The 21,373-nt window shown below is 38.2% G+C and overlaps 1 protein-coding gene across 2 annotated transcripts in view; it reads right to left on the reverse strand.

The window, feature by feature from the left end:
• The window catches only part of ITGA4 (integrin subunit alpha 4), an 80,207-nt gene that overhangs the window by 26,659 nt on the left and 32,175 nt on the right, over positions 1–21,373 (reverse strand). For both annotated transcript variants that reach the window (XM_055308540.1, XM_055308541.1), the window contains exons 11-17: positions 19,937–20,031; positions 18,601–18,691; positions 17,976–18,021; positions 17,436–17,590; positions 14,486–14,640; positions 2,247–2,396; positions 12–88 (exon numbers count right to left, since the gene is read on the reverse strand). In XM_055308540.1, coding sequence (XP_055164515.1) covers positions 12–88; positions 2,247–2,396; positions 14,486–14,640; positions 17,436–17,590; positions 17,976–18,021; positions 18,601–18,691; positions 19,937–20,031 — 769 coding nt within the window. The remainder of the gene's footprint in view (positions 1–11; positions 89–2,246; positions 2,397–14,485; positions 14,641–17,435; positions 17,591–17,975; positions 18,022–18,600; positions 18,692–19,936; positions 20,032–21,373) is intronic.

Genomic DNA, 21,373 nt, shown 5'->3' on the forward strand with positions numbered 1-21,373 from the left:
ACGACACTTACTTTAAAAATCCAATTCTTGCAGAAACCTGTAAATCAGCAGAACAATTTTCATGGGCACAAAATCTTGCAAAGTTTATCTAAAAATAAAATAGGACAGAATTTTTTACGTTAGTTCGACAAGTAGGTATATTCTTTTTTTTTTTTTAAGAATAAGACATCTATGATACAAAGAAAAATGAAATAAAATTGATCATGCCTCATCCTGTCCCTTTGGAAGAGTTCAGTTTGAGGATGAGTCACAGGTTCAGAGGCTAACTGGAAGGCTAAAGGAACTAATTCTTCCAGTGGATAAATTTAAAGCCTAAATTTTTAAATGGGGGGAAAAAAAGTATTGTTTCTTTTAAAATTGTTATGAAAAAAATGAGTTTAATCAACCTCTGGATAAATATTTAAAACCCGTGCTTCCGGGATGTTCTCTGCTGAATTCCTCTCATTTTTTTCTGGTGCTACAATTTGATCCCACTTACTACAAATAAACATGGCACTTACTCTTCACAGATGGTAGGACAATAAGCTTATACTAATTGGAAACAACAAAATGGGGTCACCCGGGTGGCTCAGAGAGTTAAGCAACTGCCTCCGGCTCAGCTCATGATCTCAGGGTCTTGGGATCAAGCCCCATATCGAGCTCCCTACTCAATAGAGAGTTTGCTTCTCCCTTTGCCCCACCCCTCGGCTCATGCTTGCTTGCTCACTCTCTCTTCAAAATAAATAAAAATTTAAAAAATAACAAAAAGTAGAAATTTAGACCTTTTACTTTGAGGACACATTGAACAAAATTAAGTGATAGTTGACCCTAAGGGTTCCAGAATTTATTTAACTTGGAGCATTGTAATAGGACCCAGAGATACTAAAAGGGACACGGGAAAACCTGACATATAGATAGACAAAAGAATGGAGATAAAAAGGAAGCTGAGAGGAATAGGTGAAAAGGGAGAGATGTAAATCTAGAAAGTCAGAGGAGGAGGTAGGCTCACTTAATGGACGGTGACTAGCATGTTGTCAAATAGCAGGTCAGACCACAGACTGCCTCGACCTGGTGAAGCAGGAGGGTGGGGTAAATCTTTCCCTAAACAATTAGGTTACTATGATTTTTTTCTATCCCTCTTACTCATAGAGCATGCTGCTCTAAAAACCGAAAGGTAGAATTTTACTCTAATATAACTACAAATTGCTAAGGGTTTGGCTTATGAATTTACAAATATTGTGTTTTTCATACCTAAACATATTTAAGAAGAGTTGATATTGACAACTAAAGTTCAAAAGAAGAGCAAAAACACTGATTTCCATTCATATATTCATAAGGGTATCGAGAAAACTTGCCTTAAGTTATTATGTTCATCTGACCCAGCATTCTAGCCTAGAGAGTATGGATCCTAAGCTCAAATGCCTTCAAGTGACTTAGGAGCAATCGGTCTAGACCAGATTGGACGAACCAGGCCTTTGAGTGTCCCCTGCCTTCTGCCTTTTACAGTCTGCGTGGCCTTAGCAAATGCCTTAATGAACGTTTTTACCATGCCCCCAAACATCCTGTTGACTAGACCTCTGTGCTGCTGGACAGTAAAGGTGCAAACAACTGGACTTGTGGGAATGAACACACTGCTAGTGGAACGGGAGATATCTGGGGATACACTAGAAAAGGCGGTCTACTGGTTAGAATGCACGATCCCTTTTTCAAAACGCAATGGGTCCTGGGACGTGGCTGAAAAGCCTACAGTTGAATTGGAAAGAGAAATTGTGTAATAGGAATTCTTATGTTTATAAATGAGTAAAAGCCAGCAAGGGAATGTGCCTACCAAGACACGAGTGAATCTGGGTAGAGTGAATGAGAGGGAGGCCAAATGAGAGAGAAGGAGACAGAAAATGAAAAAGAGGAAGATAAACCTCATGAATGTGACTCACTGTCATTAATAGCACTCCCCTAGCGATAGATTTTTCCTCATGGGCAAGGTATCAAGGAGAGAAAATTAACATCTCATGTATATGGGAAGCCACTGCTGGGACTAAATGCATATTTTAAAAAATACTCAGTTCGATATCCTAAAGGGAATATAAAAAATAAAGAAAAATGGAAAACAAGACCTACCATAAATCTTTTTATATTAAAAAAAATTCATAAAAAATGTTTATAGAATTCAGCAAGAGAGTTCATTTCCCCAGCATTATGCAATGTTTTTAAAAAATTTACTTCAGTTACAGGCACACAATGTTTTGAATAAGTGAAAATATTCTTACTGTTTTTTCAATTATGTCTCTCTCTTTCTTCTGCTGGAGAATTGGCTGAAGTGGTGGGAATTCCTCTGTACTTCGTTTACTGATGACGTGCTGCCCCAGGCGGTAGGCAGCTTCAATCTGAATTGGGGTGAGGATGTCCCGCACATCTTTCTAAGGGAATTTAAAACCATAAGTTAGAAATAGAAACAAGCCTGTAAATAAAAAAAGACCTACATAGAAAGTTCCTCCTTTTCTGCATTAAAGTCAAACAACATGGAAAAGGTAAATCAAGTATTTACCTTTTCATCTCAATTGTTAAAATACACTGTGTCTATTTTTTCAAATTATAAAAGCACGTATGTTTATTAGAAAAAACACAGAAAGAATATGAAAATATTTTTAAGAATCCATCCTGCATTAGTTATATAGTTTAACAATTGGACATATTTTCTTTCATGGTATTTTCTATGCAGACTTTTTATCACTTGACCTAACATAAGCATTTTCCATTATAAATTTGCTGTAAATCGCTTCAAAGTACTAATCGACATTTCATTCTATTTAACGTTTCCTTGTGGTAAACTTGTATAAATAGGAAATCTCCATTTATTTTTTTCTTTTTATATTTCTCAGTAACATTTTAATTCAATTTGATTCATTTGAGTTCATCTTTATCATGAAAAATATCCTTTTTTCCATTCTTCATGGAGGCTTTCCAATCATTTTTTTTAAAGATTTTATTTATTTATTCATGAGAAACACATGGAGAGAGAGGCAGAGACACAGGCAGAGAGAGAAGCAGGCCCCGAGCAGGGAACCTGATGCGGGACTCGATCCGGGGACTCCAGGATCATGCCCTGAACCAAAGGCAGACGCTTAACCACAGAGCCACCCGGGCTTCCCAAGGCTTTCCAATCATATTTTAAGTAGGTCATAAATTGTATGTGGGAAAGTTATTTGTTTTATATATTTAATCTTTTATCTGAGTTACTTTACTGAATTTTATTAGTTGTTACTTTTTTCCCCTAAGTTTATTGGGGTTTTACACTGCACAAAGAAAGTTCTTGGATTGTTTATCCACTCCACAGGAATTGTACCATTTGAGATCCATTCTGCATGATATTCTTTTAAATTTAATTGCTTACTAATTTTTACACAGCATTTCTCATTCCTAATCTTATTTATACATGGCCAAAAAGCCTTTCTGAATGACTTTTAAAACACATTGTATTCGGTCCCCGGAAAAACAGCTTTCGAGTACATTACACTGAATGTCAATTCACATATTTTAATCTGAATTTTTATGTGCAGACATGATTTTTCTCTTAAAAATATTTTCTCATGTACTTAAAAATTATTATTTTTTCATTCGGTTATTCACTAGCCTCCTTGTTAAGACTGTACCACATACTACCCAAATTATTTTTTACCATACATAAATGCACAAACAGTAAAATAGCTGACAGGAAGGTAACTTTGAAAGAGTTGTTCTCAAATCTCAAGACTATGAAAACAAAAAAAAAAAAAAAAAAAGGAAGTCAGGTAATGCATAAAACATGGTACCTCTTAGAACTTAACCCAGCCCTCTCTAGACAGAAATGAGATTTTTCAAAGCCTAGTGAACAAAACAGACTTCTTTTTCTCCTTATGTAAGTAGTTGGGCAAGGAAGATTTTACTGATAATGTAATCTATGAGGATTTAGATCAGGATTCAGGAGACAAAGTGCAAGAAATAAGACATGTTTATGGAAAATTTATAAAACAAGTATCTAAAGCACCACAAAAATTAAATGTAGAAATGATCTCGGGATTGGAGAAGGCAGTTAACAATCAGTAGATATAGTCTATCTACATGGAATTATGCAGTTTTTGCTTTCCTTTTTTTCCTTTTCTTGATACCAGAATTGTTGCTATACTTTGATGTGTGAGCCTTTACATAACAGTTTGATTCTACCTTCCAAATACCCAATCCACAGGTTTTTTCACTAATTTATTTATTTAAGATTATATTTTTAAGTAATCTCTGTACCCACCATGGAACTTGAACTCATAACCCTGAAATCAAGATTTGCATGCTTTACCAACTGAGCCAGCCAGGAGCCCCGGGTCTTCTCATTTTAAAAAAGTAAATTCAACTAAATTCCTTTTGACCATTAGAGAGAGTCAAGTGTTTGTACCAGGGCTAGACATATTACCTTAAGACATAATTGAGGTTTATATTCATTCAGTTCCTGAGTAGATCTATGACTGTATCACTAATAGAGCTTCTAGTAAGTAATGTTAGTGGACCAGGTTTTTATTACCTATGGACGGCTGCGATACTATCTATATAACCTTGGGCAAATTATTTCATATGTCTATGGCTCAGTTACCTCATCTGCAAATGGCAATAATGGCAATTCTTGTGATACCTATAGTAATTGTTAGGAGAATTCAGTGGCATGAGGTTTGTAAAATACTTAGCACAATGCCTGGCACTTAAGATCTTAACAGATGTTAGATATTGACCTATTACATATATGTTGCTTCAAAATATAGCTATATAAACCAGTCAAGAAATCAATGAATTTCAGTCTTTCATAATAAATTCAGGTGAACTGGAAGGAAAAGAAAAAAGAAAGGAAATCAGAACATTGCCAACGAACATTAAGTAGAAAATGAGTTAGACACCAAGTATTAAATTTGTATTAATCATGTGGTACCTGGAAGATTTGGAGCATGAATCAGAGTACTCAAGATCTCTTATTACTTTTCCATTCTTATACACGGAGATGATTTTATTAAATTACTTGACAAGTGATCATCTCAACATGAAACTTTGACCATATAGGAATGCTGCAAATCAAGGCCCAAATCCCAAGTTATCAACTTGTGAAAACGGAACAGCTTGAAGCCCTGAGTATTACAATAGCAAACTTGATTAAATTATTCCCTAGGTGTAGGAGCTAGACAGCCACTGATTGTCCCTCCACATGTCCACTGTTTTAATTCTTCTCAACAAGCTTGCTTTGACCAAATCACATGTTATCTAATTCATACTAATTTTCCACAAGGTCTTCTCTACATCTGGTGTATATTACTTTCATTATCCTAATTAGCTATTAATTATGCTTTTCTCACAATATATAAAATGTACGTGCACTCTTGCAAGAACTGTATTTGACAGATATTCACACTTATTTAACTTTAACAGCTCCACCTAAAGACAAAGGCTAGAATATCAAAAATGTCTTGAAGTGACTAATTAAGTATTTGGGAGAGAAAAAGTAGATTTGCTTAAAATTTTTCACTTGGATGGGCATGTGCTACCTGTATTAGAAATAATGAAGATTCCACGCCCCATTTTTATAGACAATTACATAAAATAAGGCACCCCACAAGCGTGCGAATTAGCACGTGTCTGAAATTACACAAAGTCCACCTTCTTTCGACTTTTACAGAAATTTGTATTTATGGCCACTTGAAAACTGAGCTGTAGGCCCACGTCCTCCTACTGTAAGAAGGAAAAAAAAAAAACCAAATAGTGGAGCCAGAAATATTTATACAGTTTACTGGATGAAAAAGGATACTGAGGTATAGACATTTCAATGTATCTATCCATTCATGGGTCTGCTATGTAGATGATGATGCTGGGGAGACAAAACTGGAAGTCAATACCAATGTCACAGTCCATGACCCATAAATCCACACACAGTGTGGGGGATGAGCATTCTGATGGATGTATACACAAATATAGAAGGAGAAGGGTCACCTAATCTACACTCCAAAAAGGATGAGAAAGCCTTACACAGAAGAATTTTAAGCAAGGAATATGATCAGATTTATGTTTTTGAAATACCCCTCTGCTACCAGTGTGGGAAATGGGTTGAGGACGGAGAAGGTAAGACAGAGGCACAGACTGCAAATGAAGCCAGCACCACCAACAGTAATGATTACCACTTTAGCTGGTAAGCTTGGTTCAGAAAGTAGAGAATTGCCAGTACCTGGCACTACTAACATCCTGAGAAAGGACAGCACCCCCCAAAACAGGTGCTCTAATCACAACACCAATAGAACAATCTCAGATTTTCCCTTATAGAATTCTTTAAATAGCACTGAGAACACATTGTCAATAAATTTTAAAAATATTGATTGCTGCCATATGTAATGAGTTGAAGTACCTCTAAGAATAAAAACATGCAAAAGGTAATATCCTGTCAAATACTTTGCACTCTAACAAAGAATTAACATATGCTGGAATAATCAATCCACTTCTTGACTACCATAACATCAGGATAGTTGTGTAGTTTGCTTGTACTTAGATTTTCAGTAGAAATGTATTCTTATATGGATCAGTCAATAGCCTGCTGTGGTTAAAATATAATTGCTTTGGAGCAAATGGCACTTCACTGAGCTATATCCTTGTATACCTTAGTATAAATATATAAAACACACATAAAATATATTTATTAATCAAACCATACATTCATTTCCTTGAGGTTACTGAAAAAGATGGAGGTCACATAAAGACTTACATAATAAAATTCCTTTATTACAGAAATTTGAGAAATCAAGGGAGAGAGCGAACTAATCTACTATATATGCAGGCAGGTTGAGTTCCTAATCATACAACATGCTAAGGCCACTGAAATCACTGGGTCTCCAGCTATCAATGGGGACAGGCATTCCCAGTCTGATGATTAAGCTACATATTTCTAGCTTTTATTGGAAACGTTGCTAGAAGGGAGAGAATCGTGTTACTCCACTTGTTATCCCACTTTACCACCCTTCTCTTCTCAGACATCAGTGAATATTTTGATGCAGACATTCCATCAAGATCACCTAAGAAATATCATCTATAAAAGCCTTAAGGGAAGTCTCACTCCACCGTAGCTGCTCCAACATTCCTAAAAACTGCTGCCAATTGTTAATTGAGTTTCCCTAAATCAAAGTAGCCTCAAAAATATCCCTTGTTCTAAGAACTTGTACTAGAAATCACAAAGATCTAATAAAGTTGTAAATATAAGTACAGCAAAGTCAGAGATTCACTGTCATATAAACATATGGAGGAGAACACATCCATAGGGAAAAGTGATGTCTAATAGAAGAGAATTTCAATAGATAAAACACTGTAAAATGTAAAAAATTAAACATTTCCACTAGAAGAAAATTATGAAAAGGAATAATTTCACAGGCAAATGCAATCACACAATAAAGGTAGTAGATTAATCATAAATGAAACCAATATGGAGGTTTCATACAAAGGTGTAAAACACAAAAAGTGTAAAATCAGTCAGGAATTCACAAAATAGAAGGATGTGAAATATAACATTATATACATACAATGTGGAGGAGGGAGTAAAAATTTAGTGTTTTTTAGAATGGGATCAAACTTAAGTGATCCTCAACTTAATACAGATTGCTATATACTTAGGATGTCTATATATGATCCATATAGTAACTGCAAATCAAAAACCTATAACAGATACACAAAAATAAAGAGAATGAAATCCAAGTATAACACTAAAGAAGGCCATCAAACCACAGGGGGAGAGACCAAGAGAAGAAAGGAGCAGAGAAGAGCTATAAAGACAACTATAAAACAAGCAATAAAATGGCAATAAATACATACCTACCAATAATTACTTTAAATGTAAATGAATTAAATGCTTCAATCAAAAGACATACGGTGACTTAATGGATTTTTTAAAATGTGACCTAACTACATGCTGTCTATGAGACTCACTTCAGACCTAAAGATACATACAGACTGAAAATGAAGGGATAAAAAACATATACATGCATAAAAGTGGGGGGGGGAGCTACAGCTGCGATACTTCTATCAGAAAAATAGACTTTAAAACAAAGACTGTAGCAAGAGACAAAGGAGGACACTAAATAAAGTGGAAAAGCCAGTAAGAACATGTAATAATTTTATCTATGTACTCAACATGGAAGCACCAAAATACATAAAGCAATTATTAACATATATAAAGGGAGAAACGGGGGAATACAATAATAATAATAGGGGACTTTAACATTCCCATTTATATCACTGGACAGATCATCCAAACAGAAAATCAACGAGGAAACAATGGCTTTCAATGGCACATTAGACCAGATGGACCTAACAGATATATACAGAACATTCCATCCAAAAACAGCAGAATGCAAATTCTTTCCAAGTGCACATGGAACATTCTCCAGGAGGGATCACATGTTAGGCCACTAAACAAGTCTCAGTAAATTTAATAAGACTGAAATCATATCATGCATCTTTTCTGACCACAGGATACAAAATTTGAAATCAGTTATAAGAAAACTGGAAAAAAACCATGAACACATGGAGGCTAAACAATATGGTACTAAATAATAAATGGCAAATCAAGAAGTCAAAGAGGAAAAATAAGATACATGGAAACAAATGAAAATGAAAACACCACTGTCCAAAACCTTCAGGATACAGCAAAAATAGTTCTAAGGGGGCAAGTTTTATAGCAATACAGACATATCTCAAGAAACAAGAAAAAACTCAAGCAAACAAATCAACCTTACACCTACAGGAACTAGAAAAACAAGAAAAAACAAAACCAGAAACCGGTAGGAGGAAGGAAATAGTGAAGATCAGAGCACAAACAAATGCAATAGAGACTAAAAAGAAAATAATAGAAAAGACCAAGGAAACCAAGAGCTGATTCTTTGAAAAGGTCAACAAATTTGATAAATCTTTAGGCCAGGCTCATCAAGAAAAAACTAAGAGAGAAGACCAAAATAAACAGTATCAGAAATGAAAAAAGGGGAAACAACTGACACCACAAAAATACAAAGGATTGTAAGAGTATATTATGAAAAAAACTATATACCAAGAAATTGGACAATCTAGAAGAAATGGATAAATTCCTAGAAACATGTAACTTTCCAACAATGAATCAGAAAGAAATAGAAAATTTGAACAGATCAATTACTAGCAGTGAAACTGAATCAGTAATCAAAGTACTGCCAACAAAAAAAGTCCAGGACAAGATGACTTCACGGTAAAATCTACCCAACATTTAAAGAAAAATTAATACCTATCCTTCTCAAACTATTCCAAAAAACTAGAAGAGCAAGGAAAACTTCCAAATTCCTTCTATGAGGCCAGCATTAACCTGATACCAAGACCAAATAAAGGCACCACAAAAAAAGAAAATTACAGGCCAATTTCCCCTGATTAACATAGATGCAAAAATATTCAAAGTATTAGCAAACCAACTTCGATAATACATTAAAAAAATCGTTTACCACAATCTAACGGGATTTATTCCATGGACATAAGGGTGGTTCAATATTCACAAGTTAATCAATGTGAAACCTCAAACAATAAGCTAAAGGCTAAAAACTGAATGATCATCTCAACAGATGCAGAAAAGCCATCTGACAAAATACAACATTCATTCATGATAAAAACTCCCAACAATGTAGATTTATAGGGAATATACCTCAACATTATAAAGGCCATATATTAAAAAACCCAGGGGGTATCCCTGGGTGGTTCAGCGCCTGCCTTTGACCCAGGGCGCGATCCTGGAGTCCCAGGATCGAGTCCCGCGTAGGGCTCCTAGCATGGAGCCTGCTTCTCCCTCTGCCTGTGTCTCTGCCTCTATGTCTATCATAAATAAATAAATAAAATATTTAAAAAAAACCAGAGCTAACATTAGACCCAATGGTGGAAAATTGAAAGTTTCTCCTCTGAGATCAGGAACAAGACAACGGTCAGACAAAAAAATGAAAGGCATCCACATTGGTAAGGAAAAAGTAAAACTTTCACAATATGCAGATGAAGTGATTCTGTGTATAGAAAGCTCTAAGGATTCTATCAAAAAAATACTAGAACTGATAAATGTTTTCAGTGAGGTCACAGGATGCAAAATTAATATTCAGAAATCAGTTGCATTTCTATAACTAATAGTGGCGTGGCAGTAAGGGCAATTAAGAAAACAGTTCCATTTACAGTTGCACAAAAGGAATAAAATACCTACGAATAAACTGAACCAAGGAAGTGAATGACCTGTCCTCTGAAAACTATAAAACACTGATGAAAGAAATTGAAGATGACAGAAATAAATGGAAAGATACTCCATGCTCATGGATTGGAGGAAACAATACAGTCACAATGTTCATACTTCCCAAAGCAATCTAGATTCAATGCAATCCCTATCAAAATACCCAAAAGCATTTTTCACAGAACTAAAATAATCCTAAAATTTGTATGAAACCACAATAGACACCAAAGAGCCAAAGTAATCTTGAGAAAAAAGAAAGCTGGAGGTATCATAATCCCAGATTTCAAGGTATATTATGAAGCTACAGTAATCAAAACAGTGTGGTACTGGCATAAAAATAGACACATAGGTCAAAAAACAGAGAGCCTGGAAGTAAACCCACAGTTATATGGTCAATTAATCTTCGAAAAAGCAGGAAAGAATACCCAATAGGGAAATGACAGTCTCTTCAAAAGATGGTACTGGGAAAACTGAACAGCGACATGCCAAAAAATGAAACTGGACCACTTTTTTGCACATTGCACAAAAATAAACCCAAAATGGATTAACCACCTACATGTGAGACCTGAAACCATAACACTAGAAGAAAACATAGGCAGTAATTTGATTGATACTAGCTGTAGCAACATTCTTCTAGACATGTCTCCTGTGGCAGCAGAAACAAAAGCAAAATTGAAGCACGGGGACTACACCAAAATAAAAAGCTTCTGCATGGCAAAGGGAACCACTGACAAAACAAAAAGACACCCTACTGAGAGAAGATGTTTGCAAAGGATATACCCCAAAAGGGTGACTATCCAAAATATATAAAGAACTTACCACCAAAAAAAAAAAAAAATCCTATTCAAAAATGGGCAGAGGACCTGAACAGACACCTCTCCAGAGACCACATACAGATGGCCAACAGACACAGGAAACGGTGCTGAGCAGCACGCATCACCGGGGAAATGCAAATCAAAACCACAAGATCTGGGCGCCCGGGTGACTCGGTTAAGCATCCGCCTTAGGCTCAGGCCACCATGCTGGGGTCCTGGATTGAACCCCGAGTTGGGCTCCCCTGCTGAACAGGGAGCCTGCTTCTCCCTCTTGCTCTGCTGCTCCCCCTGCTTGTGGTCACTCCCTCTTTCTCTCTCTTTTGCTCTCTGTTGAATAAATCAACAAAATCTAAAAACCAAAACCAAAAAAAAAAAAAACAAACCCACAAGCGACAGATATGGCTAGAATCGGAATTGTACACTTGTGAGAATGGCTAGAATCAAAAAGATAAATAACAAGTATCGGTGAGGATGTAGGGGAAAAAGGAACCCTTGCAGACCATAGGCTGGGAATGCAAAGTGGTACAGCCCCTCTAGCAAACCGTATGGAGCTTCCTCCAAAAATTAAAAATAGAGCTACCCTATGACCCAGGAATTCCATTACTGGGGTTTCTACCCAAAGAAAATGAAAACACTAATTCAAAAAAATATGCACCACTATGTTTATTGCAGCTTTTGTCCACTTTTAGGCAAATATATCAAGATGTGGTGTACACACACACACACACACACACGAATATTACTTGGTCATAAATAAGAATGAGATCTTGCCATTTGCAGCAACATGGATGGGCCCAGAGAGTAGTCAGAGAAACTACAATTTCACTCATTTATGGAATTTAAGAAACAAAACAAACAAAAGAAAAAAAAAAAACAGGCTCTTAAATACAGAGACCAGGGGGAGGGAAGTCGGGGGCACGCGTGCAACAGCCAAAGGGATTAAGAGTGCACTTAGGACCAGCAAGTAATTCATGGAGCTGATGAGTCACTATCTCGTATACCGGAAGCTAATGGGACACTGGAGCTTGACTACTCGGGAGCTGAAATTAAAAAAAGGGTACACGCGCCGGGACGGGCGCTGCCGCATCATCATGTTGGACATCCAGACCTAACCTGACACCGTCCGTTAGTTACGCTTCCCCAACGGAAAGAATCAAAGGCACCACAGTGCCCTGTACCCCGCCTTCCTGCCCTGTGCAGTCCCCCCGACCGTCTCGAATAGTATGAACTTTACAATCGTACCGGTTCAGCGCACCCCAGGCGTCTCCCGCGGCCCTGGCACCACCCGGAGCCCCAGCACCTACCGACTCACCGGGGCAGAGGGCGACGTGGAGCCTCTGCGGGACGGGACGGGCACAGGCCGGGTGCCCTCGGCGAGCAGGCCCGGGCTGGGGGCGGTGGCCGGGCTCCCTAATTCACAGGCACCGCCGGCCGCTGTCAGGAGCCCTGGGCAGGCCCGTTAATGCCCTAGTGGGCCTGGGGAGCATAATGTTAAATGTGCAGGTTTCAGGAACGACAGAAGCCCCCTGCTCGTCTTTTCCACGGTCATCTAGAAGCAGAGGCCTTTCGGTCCCTGTCCCCTTCCCCTGGGCCCCAGAAGCACAGCGGGCCTAAGGCGCCTGAAGGCCTCCGGCTACCACCTGGGGGGGTGTGCCCTCGGTACCTTCCCACATCTTCCTAAATCACGACGAGAGGGGCTTCGAGTTTTAATAACGGTTCCCATCACTTTTAAAAATATCCCTACCATGTGCCAATCCTGGGGGGTAAGTGCTTTTGCGGGACGTTGACAGTACGGTCAAAAGCCGGTGGCTGTCACCTGCTGCCACCCAGAGATACCAGTAACGATCGCTACCAGGGTGCGTCGGCAACACACGAGCCTCTGCTAGATCGTTTCCACTGCAAATTATTCTGATGAGAATGTACAATTCTGATGCACCCGTGCCTGTTAGGGCAATGCCAGGAAGCCTACAACTACACACATCGGGGGATTTCCTGTCGTTTATAGACATTCAACACAATATGCTTCTTGTTGAAGGTCTAGTGTTGGCCCGTTTACTCCCCTGAAACGGTCTCAATGTCAGTCTCCAAAATTGATTAACCTAAAGTAAAATCACAACTATATAGGATTAAAAAAAAAAACCTCTCTTTAATCCCTCCCACATAAATGATGGCTACATTAATATCATTCTATACTTTTGGCTCTCGCCCATCTAATAGATTTATTCTAGTACAACCATAAAAACTGTTAAGGGAAATGAGAAAACAGCATAGGGGATTATTGCTCTTAGCATTTAATAGCGTTCGAGTCTGGATGCTTGTTTGCATTCGCTTGGAATAAGTATCTCAGGGAAAATTAAGTTCTAAGCTGAGGCTACCATTTGAAATCCCAGAAAGGGCTCCTGGGAATAGTTTGGCTTTTTTTGTGACAATAGATTTTCTGATGAAGTACACCATTCCCTAATGAAAAAAGACCTGGCACTGCTTCACATGATAAAATGTGACCAAGGCGAGGAACGTGATGATCAGTTTGGGAACGCGTGTTTTAATAAAAGGAACAGGAAATCGGCTGTGCTTTGGCAGGACATACCCCAGAACATCCTGAGAGCCATTGTCCCGGCCCACAGATGATCCCCACCACGCTGCAACTGTGCGCGTTCCCACTGACATCACTGACAATGCTGGCGTGGGGACAAAGGCCTAGTCCAAATGCGGTCCTGTTGGACTCCGCTTCGTTAGAATCCCATCAGAAACCAATCCAGCTCCCCTGCTTGCTCTCCCACCCTACAAAAACCCTACACCAGGGGAATCAGAGGCTCAGCGGAGCTACTCGATACGTACATCTCCAGGGAAGTGGAGAAACAGGAATAAGAAAATAGCAGTTGTAGAAAGGAAAAGGCAGGGATCCCTGGGTGGTGCAGCGGTTTGGCGCCTGCCTTTGGCCCAGGGCGCGATCCTGGAGGCCCGGGATCGAATCCCACATCGGGCTCCCGGTGCATGGAGCCTGCTTCTCCCTCTGCCTGTGTCTCTGCCTTTCTCTCTCTCTCTCTCTCTCTCTCTCTCTCTCTCTGTGACTATCATAAATAAATAAATAAATAAATAAATAAATAAATAAATAAATAAATAAATAAACCTTTCTTTAAAAAAAAAAAAGGAAAAGGCAAATCTTTAAAAAAAAAAAGTGACCCAGTAAAACATGATAAATGTGAAATAAAGAAGATGCTGAAAAAAGTGGAGTCTGATTTATCCAGGTTCACAGGACTGTGGAACATTTTAACTCTGGAACAATCAACAGGTCAGCGAGTTCAAGCGGGGTTACACTTGCTTTTAACCACATTTTACAGAAAGATATGAACGCAATAGGAACTTGACCATAGTGGCAATGCTGAAGTTTACGTACTCATGAATAAAAACCAGTTTACATTACCCGCATAAACGCCTGATGTGTTCTGCAGTTAGGCACTTTGCTCGACACTTTCATGCTGCCCGTAATCACATCAGATGTTCCATTGGAAGAAAAGTAAAATCTCGATGGCGAGTCTATCTTCCGGTTCACGTCCAGACTCATGTTATAAAGCAAAACTGCAAAATGTAGAAAGAACTGCAATTAATATAAATAATTACTCAAAAGCATTTATTTATTATTTATTTATTTTACTACTTCTTGAGTCAAAAGAGTCAAAATTATATCCAATACTGGAAATATCTTAAATTCTCTTTTTGAAGATGGCTTTTAAAAACTAACCTAAAATGTGGGAGAGGAAACAGTTTAAAAATGAAAATTGCAAAAATTGTTACAAAAAACGTATACGTGTTTCTCTAGGTTTCTACTCGTAACTATTAACATCTTTAGTTAATTAATCTTCCTGCATATAAAGGTTTCAAAACTACAATACTAAAAACTATTACTACTAATGAAAAATCTTAAGTTTCAGATTCCTTTGGAGTGCTTAGAACATGGCACTCACGTGTTACTTGCGATAATTCTATCTTGTGTGGTTACGTAAATAATTTTGTAAATGGTTAGGTTCATTTCTGTTTGTTTCTGACTTGAGAGGTTGCTGTTTATTATTCTTAAAAATGTAGTGTGAACAAGGGACTCAGAAGTTAAAGCTTTGTGAATAGTTTACACAAAGAGGTCTCCTTTTCTAGCCCTAGACCATGATTAGTCTCCCCTGTTTTTTACTGGCTTCCAGTTTGACCTTACAGTGTCAATTTGCAGAAAATATAGACATTCTCTCAATATTCTGGCCATCTGGTAAGATTTACTTCAAGTCATAAATCATCTGCTGAAGAATATCCTCAATAAGCAAAAATATAAGGAAAATTAACAAGTAACCAAAAAAATTCTAAGCCAGATATTATTACTAAGAAAATGAGAACTTTTTTAAAAATATATATATATATATAAATCTAAAAGGGTTCTTTGTGGGGCGCCTGGGTGGCTCAGAGGTTGAGTGTCTGCCTTTGGCTCAGGTCGTGACCCCGGGGTCCTGAGATCGAGTCCCACATCGGGCTCCTTGCGGGGAACCCACTTCTCCCTCTGCCTGTGTCTCTGCCTCTCTCTGTCTCTCTCATGAATAAAATGTTTAAAAATAATAAATATATTGCTTCTTTGCAAAACAAGCTATCTCTAATAGTCTGTGGAGAGGTCACTGATTATATAGGAGCAACACTTCATAAGTGATATTTTAAAGAATTTATGTAATTCCTGAAGTGTTTGTTCATATTTTAGGAGTGACTGTCTCTCCTGGAAGGATTTTATCTACCTATTTCAAGGAAACCTAAGTATAAAATGTATATTACCTCTACAAATTTCAAATAAATCTTTTAACCTTTCTTTTATTTAGGAAATAAATTACAAAGTCCAAATCAGTTGGCTTCAAAATTATAATCACTGAGATTCAGTGCCTCAGAGGTGGAGCTGCAATTGAAATAGCTATCTACCATTCATCACTGTGAGTTCACACAAAAAAGTAAATTAAAAAAAAAGGGGGGTGAATAAAAATACACTCGCAGTAAGTGGCAAAACATCTTGGTTTTATAAACATGCTTACCATGTGAATTATTTCTCCCAAGGACTCATTTTATGCAACCGTAGAGCTCGTTTTTGTAACACTGTTGTGATTATTTATGGGTTTCATATACTGGTTTTCCACCATTTTTTAAAATACCTGGTCACAATGGAATTGGTAGTAAAACAAGCACTGATTTTATGTAAAAGGGAAACAGTTTTTATCTGTTTAACGTGTGTTTTTCAGATCATCCACCAGGGTGAGTGCATTTCTGTGTTACTGGGGTCGTGTTCGGGAAGTGCCACTTCTCCGATCTGCAACCTTACAGTTTGCCCCCCCCGGCCCCCCCGTCCGTCCTACTACCGTAGCTCTAGCCAGCACTTCTGCAGTGCACTATTAAAAAACGAGTCTGAAAAAAATAAAATAAAAAACGAGTCTGATCTAAAGTAGGTACACCAGGCTCACTCTGTACCTCTCATTACAGGCCAGTTCAGACTGAGACCTCTGTTAAGTATCCATGGCCTGGTTCAGTGTATTTGCTACCCTTCACGACCTTTAGAGGACAGATGAGAGGTTGCAGAGTCCTGAATATGATCAACTCTTGGTAGGGTCTTGCGTGGCTCATGAACTTGATAGATTATTAACGTCCAAGTAAGAAGCCCAGGTATGCTTCTCTCCTACCACTGGCTAGTTTCCTTAGTATTTATTCTGATATTAGCATAAGTGTAACATAATTAGGAACATAACCTGCTCGAAAAAAAATGGAATATTCACAGAGTCACATATATGTGATTTGAAATGAACCCCAGTTTTGCATGAGCCATTTCAATGCTACTTTCCTCCAGAGCAGACAATGGAGAGCTACCTACGTAAAGGGAGAAGGACCTGGCGCTCAGGAGCTGACAGTCACAGAAAATCCTTAAGAGATGTGTGCTATTTGTGGAAATTGGAATCAGGGTCTTGATTTGAGACAAGCGTCTTCCATTACTAAGAGGACAGAATAGAAAGAAAGACTCTTCTTTTCTCAGGCCCTCCAACGTAAGCCAGATCCAGCTACACGAGGAGTCCAGTCCAACAGAGGAGAAGCTGTGGGGTAATGTTCTCTCTTACATAGTAATCTCAGCTTGGCTCCCCCTAACACAGCAAGGGATACTCTTGCTTTCCTTCATGTAGTAAGTTCTAGATACCTGTGGCCTCTTACGGTGGCACGCTCACTGGTTAGAATAGCAGGAGAACCCGAGAGATGAGGCAGTGGGGTGTATCGGCCTCTAAGGTGAAACACAGTGAGGGCCCAGAACGAGCAGAGGGAGAAGAACGAGTGGGGTACGCCAATCAGGGTCAATTCTGTAAGGGCACCCTTACCAATATAGCCTGGGACCTCTTTGCCCTTATATGAGAAACACAGTGTTAGATCCATGCACACAGAAGGCAATCCATTTTCAACACAGTCAAAATTTGTTCTATTTACTGACTCAGGATGGTTTAAAGACGCTTCAACAATCACTACAGGTCTTGTCCTGAGAAAGAAACAAAATCAGCAGTATTAATTGCAGGATTATTGTACCTTAAGAAAAAAAAATTGCATTTGTTTGGTCAGTTGCCCTTGTTCAAGTAACTTCATGAACTTGCTTGACTGACGCTATGTGCATTCTCAATTACATTTCTGTGCATGAATCAAGAGACGTTTTTATTTAAATCCCTAAAAATATTGACTTTGCCTGATGATTTAATTGTAATAGCCATGTAGGGTGGAATGAGCATCCTAAAGTTCAATAACATTTTAGAATACCAAACAACAAAAGCACACTATGAGGTCACCACCATTGTGGATTTTAAAAATTACCTCCTATCATTTACAACCAAGCCCGATTGTCATCGCTCAGTGAAATGCACCAACCTTACCTTAGCAACACAACAGAATTGGAACGAAAAGCGCCAACTGCCACATCTGGAGGATGAAAAACAACAGATTAATGAACATCATTAGTCAGAGCGAATTACTTTTCAGCCATAAATACTTAACTAGGTATCACCTTTTGACTATATCAAAACACTATTTACAGAAAATTAATTGGAAAAGATATACTTACATCGTAGGATTCATTCCACATTTGTCTGAGTCTATTCATCTAGAATAACATTCATCCTTTCATAATATAAACAAACTTTATGATAAAAATAGGACATAAAGATAAGCTTAAGGAAAAAATTTTTAAACCACAAGCATTCACCCAGGAATCTCCTCTCAAAAAAAGTCTTTATTTTCGGCATCTTACTTTGGATTTATTTTCATGTGTGCTTTTCATTTTTTCAAGAACAAAGGATAAAAAGTCAAGTAACTAACACTGTAAAGCTGAGGAATTATTTGATCATTTGACTCCATCTTTGAATTCAAAAGAGCTTCAAAATGAAGGAAATAAGTTATCAGTAAATTAGAACTTTTCCATACTAGTTTTATGTACTTTGCAATGAGGTAACATCCACAATAGAATTCACTTCAATTTACGAAATAGGACTTTATACTCACCTACATATCCATTATTATCTGCATCAATTTGTCCAGATATAGACTGTCCAAACATACTTAGTGATTTGCTGATTTGAAGTCCTTCAATTCTCTGAAAAATAGGTACATTGAATGGGAAGCAGTTTTTGAGCACTGAATATCTCAGAGAAACAATGGTTTAGTTAAATAATGAGCCTCACAACAGCCTGGCACATTTCCTAATAAAAAGCACTTAAGCCAGATACTTGCATCTAAGAGAAACCAAAGTTTCCAGCTTGAATTGGGCAAGTGACTAGAAAAAAAAAAACAAAAAACAAACAAAACAAAACCAAAAAAACAATCCTCAGTTTGTACCTAGAAAAAAAAAAAATCACAAAGAGAAAACTATATAGCACAGATCTTAAACTGTCCTGACTCCCCTCTCCCCAGGCTCTGGATTTATTTCCTGGGTGAACACGAATAACCAGACAAGGAATTTGGAAAACGAGCCACACGTCGTCACTTAGTGGAGCCTACTACTCAGGCTCAGGATGAAAGGCACCCTCTTGAGCCACGTTGCTTCCTAGCATGTGACAACTGAAGTCAGACATGTGTTTCCTATTGCCCAGGTCTGATTTCACATCCAGATGCTGATTTACATGTGTCAGGCTGCCATCCATGCTAAGAAGAGAAGGAGTTTTTCCTACACAAGTATAGATTTTTCACGTTAAATATGGAGAGCCATTCGCCTATTTTGCTCAATCAAAAATAACAGTATTAGTAAATATTTCCATAAAAGTCATCTTTGGAAAGACTTTTCTTCTCTGCAGGTGTGTGGAGTATTTTCCAGGCACTGAAAGGCCCCGATTTTGTCAAAAGGCCCAAGTCAAGTCAGAGTCAGATCAGGGAACTTTATTAAAAGCTCCCTTCTTGCAGTCCTGCCCTGAAAGGAGCAGAGGATGGTGGGCTTGCTCTCCCCCTCCTCCCCGGGCGAACCCCCCAAAACACGGGGCACAAGGCAAGACACAGTTAATCAAAGCCACATGGGCTTATTTGGAGCAAGTACAGATACCATCTCAGAACATAAGTTTGTGGAAAGCAAAGAAAATCTTTAGTAGGTTATGAGCAAATGAGAATGGACGTCAACAAAAACTCAGTTACAGGGCCAAAAAAAAAAAAAAAAAGAAAAAAAGAAAAGGATTTCAGATTCTTAATGATCTTTAAAACAAGACCACCTACTGTTATTATAAGAAAATGGTGAAAAAGAATATATTAGGTACTTGAAGGAGCCAATTAAGGAAAACAAGTCGACATCAAACTGGACGTTTCGGGAACCGTTTATTACCAATGCTGCTTTTGCAAACAGAACAGCTTCTACCTGTGAGAATGCCGTGGAGATCCCGTCTGCTCGGCCGTTGTAAATATAAACGGCACCACGCAAGTCGTCTTCTTGTGGAGCTCCAACCGCCACATCTATGCCAGGATTTCAAGGGCAGAAAATCAGTGCTTTGTAGAAGGAAGGCAACTCTGAAAACTAAGTTTCATACCACTTTGTTTATTTCACAGAAGAAAAAGCTCCTTACCAAGAAACAAATGCTTCACCCACTACACAGGAAAAAAATTATATATATGTAATATATATGTGATATGTAATATATAACATACATGTGATATATGTCATGTGATATATAATAAATATATATGTGATATATAATATATGGTATATAATATGTATGATATATAATGTATGATATATAATGTATATGTGATATATAACGTATAATATTTATGTGTGATATATAACATACATGATATATGATATACAACACATAATGTGATATATATTATGTATCATATATATTATATCATCGCATATTATGTATATATGTGATAATGTATAATATATACAATGTATGTTATATGTGATATATGTGATATATAATATACATGTGATATATATAATGTAGAATATATATGTGATATAGGTGATATCTATTTATCTGTCTCACAAAATGCAATCACCGTAACAGCGTACAGGACAGGTGCAGGGGGTCGGGCCTGGGGGCAGTGGAGTGAGGGGTCCGGGAGGCGCTCGGGCCCCAGCCCCAGCCCGAGGCCTGACTCATCTCTTAACCTCCCCGGGCCCCGTCTACACCGTGCGATCGTGAGCCAAACCCAGTCGCGGCCCAGGGCACAGCTGGGTCAAGGGTCGCGAGCACCCCCCAGCACATAACTCATCGTCCCTGGACGTCAGGATCATAAGAAACTTCATGCTGAGCTCCGGGTTTTAACTTGCTTCGCAAAAACGGGTTCTAACTCCTGCTCCAGGGAAAGTGACGGCCTCTGCCCACGCAGGCGGCCCTACCCGTCCCCGGGGCTTCGGAAAGGGATTTTGGTCTGTAAAGTGAGGACTGAGTCACTTTTAGGACTTGGGATTCACATCAGGTTATGGTGCCAGGAGGAAAAAAAATAAAGAGTTGATCAACTGCCATAAGCAAGAGAAAACAAACTATTAAAGACACGGTGGCTCAAGGGCCATAAATACATAACAACACGGGCGAAAAATAATATTCTACGGTTGCAAGAGCATTTCGTTAGGGTCACAAGGGGTTACTGGAGCATTTGGGGTATACTCCTACATTTTGGGTACATTCATAGGTTTATTTACATGTAATGTTTTCTTGTTACTTCAGTAGAAACTTAAATACACAGTTTGCTTTCATGATAGTCAATAGTCAGTGGTTTATCAGATCTAAAATTTTTTAAACAACCACAGTGGTTAATTTCTGACTGCGATTTCAAGGAGAATAAAAAC

Source organism: Nyctereutes procyonoides, unplaced genomic scaffold (assembly GCF_905146905.1).
Source record: "Nyctereutes procyonoides isolate TBG_1078 unplaced genomic scaffold, NYPRO_anot_genome, whole genome shotgun sequence".
NCBI lineage: Eukaryota > Metazoa > Chordata > Mammalia > Carnivora > Canidae > Nyctereutes > Nyctereutes procyonoides.